Consider the following 13616-nt stretch of genomic DNA (forward strand, 5'->3'; position numbering starts at 1 on the left):
GCTCTGGGAAACTCAAACCCTGGGGTCCCTGGCAGATGGGGAAGCCCCTGAGGGTGTCCCGCTTTGCTGATCCGGTGGCGAGAAGGAGGGGAGCAGCAGGGGGCGCTCCTCCCACCGTCTCTCCCACAGCCGCCTGGGGACCCTGGGCCTGCCCACAGCAGGGGAGAACCAGTGCGACCCCAGGGGTCGGCACCCCAGCTCCCAAGTGGAGAGGGAACCACTACGTGTCCTTTCATTCTGGGCCTCAGTTTCCCCATCCGTATGGGAATAAATGTCCCCTTTGCAAGGTGGTTGTAAAGGTCAAGTCAAGTGACCGCTGGGGGCAGTGTGATCTCAAGGAAAGAGCCTGCACTTGGCTGGCAGAAAGACCGGGACCTGAGTGCCAGCCTGCCACACGCTGTGACCACCGCCGTCCAGAATCCCCTCCGAGGGACCGTAACCCCACTCCCCGGGCGGCAGTGAGGACTGAGCCAGACCACCTGGCAGAGCGTGGGAACGGCCTCAGCCCAAGAAGCAGCTGTCAGCACTTGAAAACTATAGAGGGCAGTGCAGGCTCTGGTCTGCAGCAGCAGCCAGCCCTGGGAAGCTGGGGACCTCCCTGAGACTCAGTTTCCCCATCTGCGGACAAAAGGTCTCTCCTGACCCTGCCCAGGTCTCTGCTTTTCTGTGCCTGGGGGACTCCAGGACGCAGAAGTGTTGCCCTGAGGGTGGCGTTTGCAGCACAGTGTGGCCCCGAGGAGTCTGCTCTGGGCCACGACGCCCCCAGGACAGCCTGGCCCTGCGGGTCCCTCCCCCGGCCCCTCAGGCCTGAGCTGCCCTGCAGGAGATGCGAGCCAGGAGCACTGGCCAGGATTGGGGGAGGCCCAGCCCAGCCCAGTCCAGCCCAGGGCCCCCAACCCTGGGATTCTGGCTTGTTCCAAGGAAAGGCCGGAAGTGCCCCACATCTTCACAGCAAAATCCCCTTCGAGTTTTTTGAGACAGAAACGCATGTCCTACTGCCCTTTGTCGAGGGCCTTTTAGAAGGGGGGTCCCAGCCCCTCACACCCGATTCCCCTGTGGGGCTGCAGCCCCACGCTCACGGCCACTGTCCCTCTGCCTCCTGTGGGTGCTCACGCCCGGGACTCCAGCTCCTCCCTCCTGTGTCCTCCCCAGCCCGAGCCACTCCCTCCAACACACTGTCTGATGGGCCACGCCCCCACCTCACCCCTCAGCAGGGCCCAGTCCTTCAAGGACCCCAGGGCCCTCAGGGGTTGGACCCACCCCTATCCCTCAGCTGCCCCTCCCTCCTCTGAGCCACGGCCCCTAGCCCGGGTGCCCGTAAACTTGGAGAAAAACAGACAACATCTTCACGTCACCGACACCTGCCCTGAGGCCCAGCATTTCCTTCAGTGGTGAAGCAGGTCTGAGCCACGGCTCCCTGTGACCCGTCACCCAGAGCAAACACAGGCGTCTCCACAGCAGACTGTGTGGCTGCAGCCCCTCCGGATCCCCGTCTGCTCAGCTGCCCGGGGATCCCGGCCAGTGTCCCGGCGCCGGAGGGGGGCGGTGTTTCACTGCTCACGACACAGCCCCGCATAGACCGTGGAGTTGCCTGTTGTCTTACATGTCCTACTGACTGTATTTTAATGGCATCGTTTCCTTTTGTAATGCCATGCAGGTTGTTTTACGCATTTAAAAATCACCGTTCTGAGCTGAGCTCCCCAGACCTCACCAGGCGGAAAAGGGGCTCGTGACAAAGAGGGTGAGACCCCAGCTCTGGGCTTGCACACGACGTTTTCCCCTACTCAGCGAGTCGCTGCTCAGATTTCCCTCTGCCCAGGCGGTGACTGGCTCCTGGTTTGTCCCCTGCCCGCCCCCCACCCCGGCCGCCCAGTGCTGGTGCACAAAGCCTCCCCACCTTGAAGTTCACCTCCCAAGGGGGTTCGGCCCCTTCCTCTGACCCCCACAGCCCTTGTCACCCTGGCTTGACATTGTCACCAGGCTCTGGTTCCCGAGCAGGGCCCGGGTCTCAAGTGGCCCTTCAGAGAACGGTGTGGAATAATGAGAATGGAGACAGCTCCCAGGTGCTGCGGGCTGACTGTGTGCCAAGCATGAAGCGCTTGGGAGCTTCACTCCTTCACTTACGGCATGTGGGCCCCCAACCATCCTAGGAGGCAGCGAAGCGCTAGTCATTCCCGTTTCATGGAGGGGGAAACCGAGGCACAGGACCACTCCCAGGGCCACAGAGCACGAGAGCTGGGACTGGAGCTTGGACAGACCCCGCCCAAAGCCTGGGAGAGTGTTGGGGGGGGTGGGGTACAACAAGCAGGTGACGAGCCAGCAGGAGACAGAAAGCAGGGTAGCAAGTACCTGTTATTTATAAGGTGGTTGGGGTGGAGGTCACTAACTCTTCGTGGGCTCAGCTCTAAGTGGTCATTTTTAAAGATGCCCCAGGAAAAGCAAAACGGGAACTTACGGTGGGCACCCTAAGCTCAGGGCCTTCTCTAAATGTCCACACTCAGTGCAAGCAGGTTGTCACACTCTGAGATGCCGAGGCAGCAACTCAGAAAAACAAAGCTGCTGCTTTTCTCCTCACCGAGCGCATCCTCCAAGCTCTAAAGACCGAGGAGGGGAGTCGGGGCACAAGGCGGTTGCTTCCTGGAGGTCTGTCTCCAGTGGAGGTGGGGAGTGAGCGAGGAGGGGTGACATCCATCCACACCCCTCCTGGGGACGGTGCCAGTCCCTGTGCTGAGGGCTCCCACGCTGGGGAGGGGGAGCTGGGGAGATCTGGACTTGCCAGCGTCCTTAGGGAGAGGGGACCAGCTCGGATCCCTGGGTCCCTGGACACAGACACGGACACAGCTGGTGCTGGGATCCAGGGTTGTCGCAGGCCTGCGCCCTGGAGGCCCCGTCTCTGCATGGCCCCCATCCCTCGAGGCCCGCAGCATACCCGTCGCCGGGGTTCCCAGACTAGGCAGGCCTAGTGCCGCTGCCGGCCGGGTGGGTCCGGGCCCAGAAGGCGGGGCGGGGGCCAGCTGGGGCCTGGGCGGGGCTGGCGGAGGGGCCGGGCCGCCCCCTTCCAGCGAGGGCAGGCGGGGCCGCGCCTTTAAATGCGGCCGGGCCCGCCGCCCGCAGACCGTTGGCCCGGAGGGAGCGGGCGCCTCTCCCGTCGCCGAGCCCCGGGCATGCCCCTGCGGTCCCGGCGCCCGCCCGCCTGAGCCGCCGGCGCATGTGGCCACGCGCCCGCCCGCGTCCCCTCCGTCGGCCCCCCGCGCCCGGCCCCCGCGCCGCCTCGGCGTCCCCGCTCGCCCAGGGCCGGTCCCCCGCGCTGCCGCCCGCCGCCATGGCCATGCAGGCGCGCGCGCTGCTCCTGGCCGCGCTGGCCGCGCTGGCGCTGGCCCGGGAGCCCCCGGCGGCGCCGTGCCCCGCGCGCTGCGACGTGTCGCGGTGCCCGAGTCCGCGCTGCCCCGGCGGCTACGTGCCGGACCTCTGCAACTGCTGCCTGGTGTGCGCCGCCGGCGAGGGCGAGCCGTGCGGCCGCCCCCTCGACTCGCCGTGCGGGGAGAGCCTGGAGTGCGCGCGCGGCGTGTGCCGGTGCCGCTGGGCGCATGCCGTGTGCGGCACGGACGGGCACACCTACGCCAACGTGTGCGCGCTGCAGGCGGCCAGCCGCCGCGCGCTGCAGCTCTCGGGGACGCCCGTGCGCCAGCTGCAGAAGGGCGCGTGCCCGTCGGGTAAGCGCTCGGCCCCGGGCGGACCGGCGTGGGTGGGGGTAAGGGAGTGAAGCTTTCTCCTGGGGGAAGCTGAGGCTCAGCGCTAGAGCGGAGCCTCGAGGTCCACACTCCCTGGGAGCAAGTGGAAGGCTCTGTAGAAATCATTTAGCCAGCCCTCTGGTCTTCCAGGTGGGGAAACTGAGGCCCAGAGAGGTAAACTCCTGTCCCTGAGGTCACAAAAGTCGTGAAAGTGAACCCCGGGGCTCTCCTGACTAGAGAGGGTCCTTGTCCGGCTCTGGCATGTGCCGACCTACCTGTCTGCGCCTGGTTTTCGCCATCCGTGTGTCCCTGCTCTGGCTGGGTGCTCGGTGGGAGGCAGTCCCGAATGGCCGTACATCTCCGGTCTGGGTACTGTCTTCAGTGGCATCCAGTGTTCTCTTTCTTCTTAACTACACTTAAAACGCGTGTCTCCAGAGGGCTGTTGGGGAGTGCCGGGCGAGCTGTGGGGTTCCTGGGCTGCTCAGGGCTCCCTGGGGAGAGGCTCTTGGGGTAGAGAGCTTCTGAGCCCCTCCAAACCCCAGAACAGCCCCTCCTGGCATGGACTTGGCTCTGGATTGCTTCTTGCCACACAGGTTAATGCTGTGCACGGAAGAACATGCTAGAAAACCCTGCAGCCCCCTTATTTTTGGGGGGCACTTCTTGGTAATGCAGGCTCCCGTGTGGGTTCAGTAAGTCCTTGTGGACGCCCTGTGCTGGGCCCTGAGTGCCCTCAGCCTCCATCTGTAGGGGAGGGATGCTGACCGCCGGGGCAGGCTCTCGGCCCCCATGCGGGGGCGCCACAGGGCGCACAGCCCGGCAGCCCTCAGGAAGCGGGGTCCGACGCTGAGTCTTACGGGACGGACAAGGCTTCCAGGTAGCCGGAGGCACAGGCTCTGTGGGAAAAGGGGCTGGCACAATCGCCACGTGGAGGCTTGCTGTGTGTGGGGAGCCGTGCTGGGGGAGCAAAGAGCCCAGAGCAGCACGTGTGTGGGGGCGTGTGGGGTGTGGGGGCGTGTGGGGTGTGCGTGCGTGCGTGTGTGACACCTGAGGCTGGGCAGGTCGGCAGGCTTGGGCTGACAGTGGCCATAAGCATCGGGCCAATGGCTTAGACTTCATCCGGTTGGCCAGGGCTTCCCACATTGTGTCGGGTATTCTGAAATAAGTGCCCTGTGACCCAAAAAGGTTGGGAAAGTAAGTGCCGGCCCTGCAGTGGGGATTCACGCCACACTGGAGTCTGTCAGAGGTTCTGAGAAAGCTCGTAGTGAGAACACACGCGCACGCACGCACGGTGATAACGCCCAGGGCCTCCCGAGAGAATTCCAGCAGAGCTCTTCTTTCCTGGCACACTGGGGTTCCGGGGAGCCCCGTTTGGGAAGCACTGAGTGGGGTTCACTATGAGTATACGGGAGGGGCGTGGAGGGGCTTTAAGGGAAGTGAGGGTGGCGAGGTCAGCTTGTGTTTAGATTGTGCCCAGGAGACCAAGGGGCGAGGGCGTGTGCCCCTCGACGTCTCAGAGATGGGCATTTTCACTCAGCAAGTGCCTGCCGCCCCCCCGGGGTGGCCCGTCGGGTTTGGGGCTCGGTACCCGCAGGCCCAGCTCGGGCCGCACTGAAGGGTCTGAGAGGAGGAGGGCTCAGGGGGCCTGGCGCCTGCCCGCTGAGCTTGCTCGTGCCTGTGGCCTCCCCGACCCCGACCATGCGGTGGACGCTGTTTGAATAAGGCACCAGGGCCCGGGGCGGGCCGGGAGGCTGGAGGCGGTCCAGGTTTGTGAAGCACCTTCTCTGTGTGTTCTGCTGGCCCTGGGCTGGTGACAAGGGCTCTGCGCTGAGGAAGACCCCGTCCATGCCCTCGAGAAACTTAGATGAATCTGAGACTGGGAGGCAGCGCGGTGAGCACAGACAGGTGCAGACGGCGCTCAGCGGGCAGGAGGCCTGGGCAGGAGGGCGTGGGCGGGGTGTCCCGGCACTTGGTACTGACGGCATGGCCTTGGGTCCTTGCCCCAGTTTCCTGGTCGGTCCGGTGGGGGTGACGGCGGCGCCGTCTGGGGAGAACTGTTGCTGGGTGAGGGAGCTGAGGCGCGTGCCTCCGTGAGCATCCTTAGACCGGTCGCTATTCCGTGTGCTGTTCTCTGGGCCACGGCTGCCGCCACCGTCTCTGTGTCACCTGCCAAGGTCAGGGCTGCCTCTGTGCTGAGCGTGGAAGGTGAGCGGGAGGGCTCAGCCAAGGTGGGGAGCACGGCGGGGGGCGGGCAGAGCGGAGGCGGAGGGACCGGCCTCAGAGGCGCAGGATCCCGTCTGAGCCAAGGAGGTTGGGACGTGGGGCGGGGACCCTCGGTGCGGGAGGCAGGGCTGGACGGCTCCGGTCTGCGAGCACCTTCACTCTGTGGTCTGTTGCTGCTGCTCTTGGGCCTCGTGCGAGCGCTGTCACCCCAGTGCACGGGGACCTCAGACACCCGGGTCTCCGCAGGGCCTCAGTGCAGGATCACGTCCTCGTGGAAGGCTTGCTGGCGCAGGGTCTCTCGCCAGCGCCGTCTCACCTGCTCCACGAATCTGGTCCCCGCTCTCCACCGCGGATGCGCTCACTGGGCCCAGCCGGGATCTGGCTGGCTTTGAAAGCCCCCTCTCGCTGGCCCCAGGCTTCCACGCGGGCCGGGACAACAGGCTCCCTGAGGTGTGGAGTCGGGTCCGTCTGGCCCCCTGGCTCCATCGGGCTCAGCCCCGAGAGCATCACGGGCAGGGTCCCCTCTCTACGCTCCCCAGAGCCCGGCCAGAAGTCACTGGGTGACGTCCACACATAGTGGCCTCAGGGCATTTCCACACGGAAGTCCTGCCAGCTCTCCCCTCACCTGGGCCGGCCACGTACCCTTTTGCCCCTGGTGGAGGGTCCCTACCTTCTCCTGTCCCCTGGAGTGCCCCTCCCTCCCCTTCTCCGCCCTCGGCTCCTCCCCTCCTCCTGGCTCCCTTCAGCCCCGGGAGAGCCGTCCAGTCCCTCCTCCAGATGCTCCCAGGTGCTGATGACTCAGGGTCCTGTCTCCAGCCTGTCTCTTCCCTGAGCTGGACTCCTCCGTCCGCTGGCTAACCGTACTGACAGGAGGACCACCCCAGGCTAGTCCTGGGCTCAACCTTGAAATGTCCCCCCAGCCAGCCATGGCTCCTTCTTGCTCTGGCAACACAGTCTCCACAGGCTTCCCCACCTCCCTCATCCTCCCTCTGGTCACTTCTCCACACAGCAGCCAGCATAACCTTGATAAATCCGTCCTGCTCGTCACTGGTGGGGCCCCCTCGGAAGCTCCCCAACTCTTGCCGTGACCCACAAGGCCCTGTGCCATCCGGCCCCCTCACACCCCTGTAAGGCCATCTCATCCTCTATACTCCAGCCACTCTGGTCTCTTTCGTACCTCAGGGTCTTTGCACATGCTTTCCCCAATGCTGGAATTCCCATTGTCTCACCATCCTCTCCCCTCATCCTGCCTTGGCCTGGGTGACCCACCACCGCTGAGCTGCCTTCCCTGCCCGCCATGTCCACGTCCTCCCTTCACTAGCCTCACGAGGGCCCCTGGGGTCTCCTCCAGACCCCTCACACCACCTATTGATGCCATGCCTTGTCTCCATCTCTACCGGGCTCTGAGCCCCACAGGGTGGCGCCCTGGTCCAGTGCCTGGCGCACAGTCAGTGCTGTGGAATGAATAGATGGCCCCTGTGATGTGTGAGTGTCCTATGACCCTCCCCACGCTCCTTGCACATCCCCCAGGGCCAGGGGCTCACCACCTCTCCAGGGAGCCCTTGCCTGGTGCCGCCTCTGCCTTAGGGATAGCGTGGCTCCCTGTCTGTCAGTGGGGTGAAAGAGGGAGAGAAGGGGTTCGGGGGCTCTGTGCAGGGGAGAGGGTCCCTTGCACTTAACCGGAGCTCTGGCTCCTCGGGCCTCTCGGCCTGCAGCTGCCGACTAGACAGCCTGGGAGTGCGCAGTCGTGGGGCTGGGAGCCCAGCGGCTTCACGAGGCGGCGTCTAATAGCTCGGGTTGTGCGCCCACGGCAGGTTCCGACGGCGCCCTCGGCTTGACTTACTCAAGAGCTTTGCTTGGCTTTTGACTTTTAATCCTCTGAGTGGCTTCCTGGGGCTGCGCCTGTCTTGGAATTCAGCCTTTGGGCCTAAGCAGCGGGATGACGCCTGCCCTCCTCTCTGCGCCCCTCCCCGCGCGGGGACAGCAGAGCGGAGGGCACATCTGACTGTCCAGGGACTCTGAGCCCTCGGCGCCCAGGGGTTGGGAGCCTGGAGTGCAGCCCGGGAGGAGCTTCGGGGCCCAGGCCCTGTGCAGCTGGCCTTTCCCGCCAGGGCTTGGCCCAGGGAGCACCCTCGCCCTCTGCACCCCACCTGCCGGCCTCGGGCTACGGCTGGGACCCCACGGCACCCCTGGGGGTCTGCCTGTGAGGCCTCTCCCTGTGCCATGCACCTCCACACAAGAGCCCGAGGGGGAATTATGAGACTCCATCTTCCCGCCCCGGAAGCCTGGCTGTGGCTCCCCCTGCCTTCAGGATCAAGCACAGACTTCTGCGGCGGCCTGCAGGCTCGGTGCACTCTGGCCTCTGCTCTCTGCCCCCCATCGCCACCACCCAGCACAGCCCCATGAAATCCCCGATCCCACGTTGTGAGGGACAGACGTATAGAACCCAGGCAAGGAAGAAACCACCTCCAGGATGGGGAGAGGCGTAGGTCAGGGAGGGCAACCTGGAGGAGGTGGCATCTAAACAGCCACAGGAGGTGGGCACAAAGGGAGGACAGCAGGAGACGCCAAGTACGGGCTCGTGCCCGATGCAGGGCCAGGAGGGTGACCCAACCTGGGAGGTGAGGACCCTGGAAGGTTGACGAGTAACCGGCATGCAGAGTGGGTGTGGGGGCTCAGCTCGAGGGGGCCAGTGCCCTGGGCAGGGTGAGCTGATGAGGCCTGAGCCAGGGAGGTGGCCGAGGGGGCGGGCTCCAGAGGCACTAGGATCTCAGGGCTCGGGGCAGGGGGGTGTCAGGGTGGGTGGAGGGCCCCCCTGGAGGGGTAGGTGAGAGGACGGGTTCAGATTAGGTCCCGGCGGGGGTCTGGCGTGGATGATGTCCAGTGGGGGACAGCCTTCTGTGGCGCAAGCCTGGCTGGCGAGTGGCGCCGTGTGCGTCGGTGGCCATGGGGCTGCGTCTCTGCGTCACCGGGAGCGCGAACCAGGGCTTGGGACCGGGCAGCAGGCCCATCCTCCCCAGCAGGCCCGTGGAGCCCGCCCCGCCCAGCCCACACACAGGTCCCAGTCTCACCTCCAGGTCCACTTCCAAGGGGGCCCGGAGGGGACCGCCAGCCCCTTGGGGATGAGCAGCGCTGCCCCAATGTGGTCAGACCGTGAGCACTGTGCTGGGACAGCTGGGCCCGAGTGTGCCAGGGTCCACCCGCTGGCTTCTCTGCCTGGCCTGGTGTGCACCCTCGCCGTCCGCCAGCTCACCGGCCAGCAGCTTGGGGGAAACGAGGCCGGGCGGTGACTCGCTTGGCCTCCTGGAGGCCTGGGGTTCATGTGGACCGGACAAGGGCGTGGGGGGTGGCTGGCCGGGAGAGCCGACCTGTCCCGCCCGAGAGTTTGAACGCCGCCACCTCCCAGAGCTGCTTTGAAGGACAGGAGCCAGCGGGGTCACAGGGTCAAGGGTGGACCCCAGGCTTGCGCTCTGGGCTCACGAAACCTTGAACACTCGTCGTTGGGGTGTTTGTGTCATGGCCCTTCTTAAGAAAAGGCTCAGCTAGGGCAGGGAGCTGCCCCAGGTCCCTCAGGTGGGGAGAGACAGCTCTGCCCTGAGCCCGGGTCCCCTGATTTTCCCTGATTTTCCCACTATGAGGGCTCTGCTCGCTGGGCTGGCCTCCAGCACCTTGAGGAAGTGGCCTCTCTGCTTGGTTTTGTTAAGGGTGTTGAACAGGTGGGTAAGAAAGAGAGTGAATCACAGACCCTTGTCCTCAGCGCATGAAGACGTGTATGTGAGTGTCCCAAACCGAATGCCAGGTCTAATGCAGGGGGAGCAGGTGGCCCCCTGGAGTTGTGCAGTGCACAACCTGCCCTACTGTATGCTTTAGCCCCTCTAGTGCGTAACCGGCAGAGCCAGGACGGAGACCCAGTTCTGTTCCCCACGTCTGGCTGCTCAGGCGTGCGTCCCAGCTCCACTGCTTCTTGTGGCGAGACCTGGCATGTCTCCTAATCTCGCTGCATCTCAGTGTCCTTGTCTGTGAAGTGAGGGTAAGAGCGGTTCCCTCCTCACGGGGTCAGCGGACAGTCAACTAGTTAATGAACTGAAAGTACTTTGCACAGCGTGCGAACAGACCTGAGTGTTGACAGGTGGAGTCAGGGAGAGGAAGGAAAGGAGGAGAGGCAGCGAGAGGGGAGGGAGCTGGAAGGGGAGCTCCACGGGCCCCATCCAGTCCCCATGTCACAGCAGAGGACCCTGAGCCCAGGGGGTCAGCCGATGGACCAGTCAAGGCAGGGAGGGCTTCCTGTAAGCGGCAGGCTAGGGGCTGGCCCCAGCGTGGCATCCATGGCTCGGGCGGCCCTGGAGGTGGCCCGGAGCCCCCGTGGCCTGCGGGACCCCTTTGATAAAGCACAGCAAGCTGGTGGCAGGGCCTCCTCCACGGGGCTGGCTGCAGCCCCAGCCGAGTGTCACAGCCAGAGGAGCCAGGCTGGCCCCAAGCCGAGGGCTGGCCGAGGCTGGGCTCCCCTGGGGGCCGCACAGCCAGTCACGCTGGCCGAGGACCAGCACGGAGTAGGGGAAGTGACAGAGGTCGGGGGTCAAGGGAGCTGGCCGCGGGCCTTGGGTGGGTCTTGTGACCCCCCTGAGCCTGTTCCCCGCTCTGCAAAGTGGGCTGACCGCTCCCGCCTTGCAGAGTTGCTGCGAGGATTCGGCCCTGGACCCTGGCAGAGGAGGCGGCGTGACGCTCGGCCTGGGCTGCAGCCCTCGGCCCTGCCTTCCAGGGACGGGAGCCTGGGGCCCGAGGGCTGCAGACAGCAGCACGGCCCCCCCGGGAGCCACCGCGGGATCTGAAGCCACCATCCGCGGCTGGGGAAGATGGGTCACTTGGGGACAGGCGAGTCTTCAAGAGAAAGAAAAACACAAGGAGCCAGCCTCGGAGCTAATTAGACCGGAGGCGGCCTGGGGCTTCAAAGCCCGCCCCTCGTGGGCGCTGGGCCTGGGGCTGGAGGCCGTGAAGGCAGCCCCCCCACCCCCCCAGGACCACTCCTCTGACCCCACAGGACATTCACACCCCTGCTCGCTCACTCGCTCATGTTCCTGCTGCTCGCAGCGCCCAGGCCGCGGGACAGTCCAGAGGGACAAGCCTTGGGGGCTTACGAGGTGCTGTGGGAGGCAGAGGCAGAGAGCGGTCGCAGCCTGTCGGGTCAGGGCAGCGCCCGGAGGAGGTGTGCTGTCTGGGCGTGCAGGGGGACTTGACTATGCAAAGGCACGGGGACGCTTAGGAGCACGTGCTTAGGGAACGGGAGCCGAGGGCACCGAGGGGAGAATGGCAGTAGATGAGGCTCCAGGTGTCAGTGGGACCCGGACACCCAGGTCCTTCCTGCGCTGCTAAGAAGGTGCCGTCTGGTCTGCAGGCTGTGGTCAGCATTGTAGACAGATGGACGCAGCCTGGGACCTCGCGGTCATCCGCTGACGGCCCCTCCTCCCCAGCTCATAGCTAACCACTGGGTGACAGAGGGGCTTCAGATTGCAGGGGGCAATAGAAGAAGGGGCAATGACCTTGGAGTTAGAGGAACAGAACTGGGTCTCGGTCCTGGTTCTCCCCACTATGAGCTGGAGGGGCACTGCATAGAGTTGAGCCGGCTGTGCACTGTACAACCCCAGGGGAAGCCAGTCACGCTGTGATCTTTGCTAATAATGCTCCTGGAGTTGTGCAGTACGCCACCTGTGCAGCAGTACAGAGCAGCCCCATGGGGTGTCCAGGCCAGTCGCTTTCCTGCTCTGGGCTTCCATTTCCCCCTCTGTTCCATGGCAGTCGTGACTGTCCAGAGCTGGCACATGGTGGTCCCCTTGCAGGACTGTCACTGTCCCCAGCCCTCTGGAAGCCCTGTCAGGATGCAGGAACGCTGGTGGTGGAGCCCCAGCCCCACTCCTCTCCCAGCTGGCTCCTGTCCAGTGTCCCTGTCCTGGCTGCGCCCCTTCCTCTCCCTGGAGGCCCCGCCGGACACCTGGCCCCCAGTGCTTTGCTCTGTGTCAAGCTCCTCCCGACTGAAACTTCCGAGGCCTGTGGATTTCAGTTTATTTTTGAAAAACAAAAAAAAATGCTCCCAGCTGCATCTGGCCGAGGCTGACTGTTGACTTCAGAGCTTTGGCTCGAGGACGAGGTGGGGGTGGGGTTGTCAAAACCCCCAAATAAACAGAGTCTGCTTCCCAGCCCTGGGCCGAGGTTTTCGTGTGGAAGGAGGCGGTGGGAAGGCCTCCCTGCCCACTGATTCAGGGGTGACTCATCTCCTGTGGAGGGCCAGGAAACGGCCCCCCAGCCCCACCCCCCACCCCCCACCCACCACCCACCACGGCGGCTTAAAGGGACAGAGCCTGGCAGGCCCCGTGGCATCAGCGGCCCACCCTGGGGGGCCCCAGGCCCCAGGGTCAGGGAGGGCGCGGGCTCTGAAGTCCACAGGACCTGGGGCCAGTGGGCAGGCCTGCCCCCCCCCCCCCCATCACAACAACCTCCGCTGCCAGCCTTAGTTTCCTGGGACCTAAGATGGGCCACTGATGCCACTCTTATGAGGCTGCTCCTCACGGGACTTGTTAATAGGCTGAACAGTGTTCTTTGTGGTGGAGTTTGTAGACCTACTGTGTGCTGCATCAGAGAGGGTCAGGGCAGCATCCTTGTCCCCTCTCCCTCCCTCCCTCGATCCTCTTCTCCTCCCTCCCTCCTTCCATCTCTCCTTCCCTCTCTCTCTCCCTCCTTCCTGTCCTCCCTGAGGCTGCTGGGCTCCCCTGTGCTGGTTGCTGCTCAGCTGTGGGAGGAGCCAGACCTGTCTCTGTCCCGAAGGAGCTGGTGTCTGGGCTGGAGGTGAGGCAGGCGGGCTTCTCCTCGGAGCCCACACTAGAAAGGGAAGCCTTGGGGCAGAGGCCGTCGGGTCGGGACCTCAGCTGCCTGCGTGGAGCCGGGGTCTGTACTCGCCCTGCGGCCCTGGGCCAGGCGGAGGGCCGCGCAGAGCCTTCCAGCGCCCTGTGGAAGGCTGAGTCCCGGCTCAGGACTCCCTCATCAGGCACGTCCTCCCTCCGCCTGTGTTTTCCGGCTGGGCCCAGTTTGGAGCCTGCCAGGTCCATCTGCAGCTGCCTTCATGCGTGACGCTGCCTTTGCACACACTGTTCCAGGCCCGGGTTGGGGACACTGCTGGTTTCCCTCTGTCCCCTCGCTGGTTACACCGTGCTGTGCCTGGCCGGTCACTGGCCTGGACCTGGCGCAGGGTGCGCCCGGAAGGCCCTTGGCACGCGTGGACGGAATACACTCCCACAAAGCGAGTGCTGTGGGCCAGGCCCGGTGCTGGGAGCCCCGAGAGGGAGAGGCCCGCACTCCCTGACGGGGAGAAGCCTATGGGGGCTGCCTGGAGGAGGCGGGACTTGGGCTGGGACGACAGAGTGTGGCTGATGGAGCAGAAACTCAACAGGTTGCACAGTGGGGAGGGGTGACACCCGCCCGCATGCGTGCCCAGCACAGCATGGGGTGGGGGCACGAGCCTCAGCCGGGCTGGGCCTGGTGTCTGTGGGGGAGCCGCCGACCTGCCAGCCCTCCCTCCGAAGGAGGGGCCGTGGGGTGGGGCCTCGGGGGTCGGGGCTGTGGGGACGGCCTGGCGGGCGCGTGTCCTGTCCCAGAACCAGGCTGGCACCGCAGGCT

At 65.2% G+C, this 13616-nt stretch overlaps 1 protein-coding gene across 3 annotated transcripts in view; it reads left to right on the forward strand.

Moving 5' to 3' along the window:
- Positions 1-3119: 3119 nt before the first annotated feature.
- The window catches only part of HTRA3 (HtrA serine peptidase 3), a 36963-nt gene continuing 26466 nt past the window's right edge, over positions 3120-13616 (forward strand). For all 3 annotated transcript variants that reach the window (XM_070613415.1, XM_070613417.1, XM_070613416.1), the window contains exon 1: positions 3120-3713. In XM_070613415.1, the coding sequence (XP_070469516.1) occupies positions 3209-3713 (505 nt within the window). In that variant the 5' untranslated portion in view covers positions 3120-3208. The remainder of the gene's footprint in view (positions 3714-13616) is intronic.

Source organism: Equus przewalskii, chromosome 3 (assembly GCF_037783145.1).
Source record: "Equus przewalskii isolate Varuska chromosome 3, EquPr2, whole genome shotgun sequence".
Classification (NCBI taxonomy): domain Eukaryota; kingdom Metazoa; phylum Chordata; class Mammalia; order Perissodactyla; family Equidae; genus Equus; species Equus przewalskii.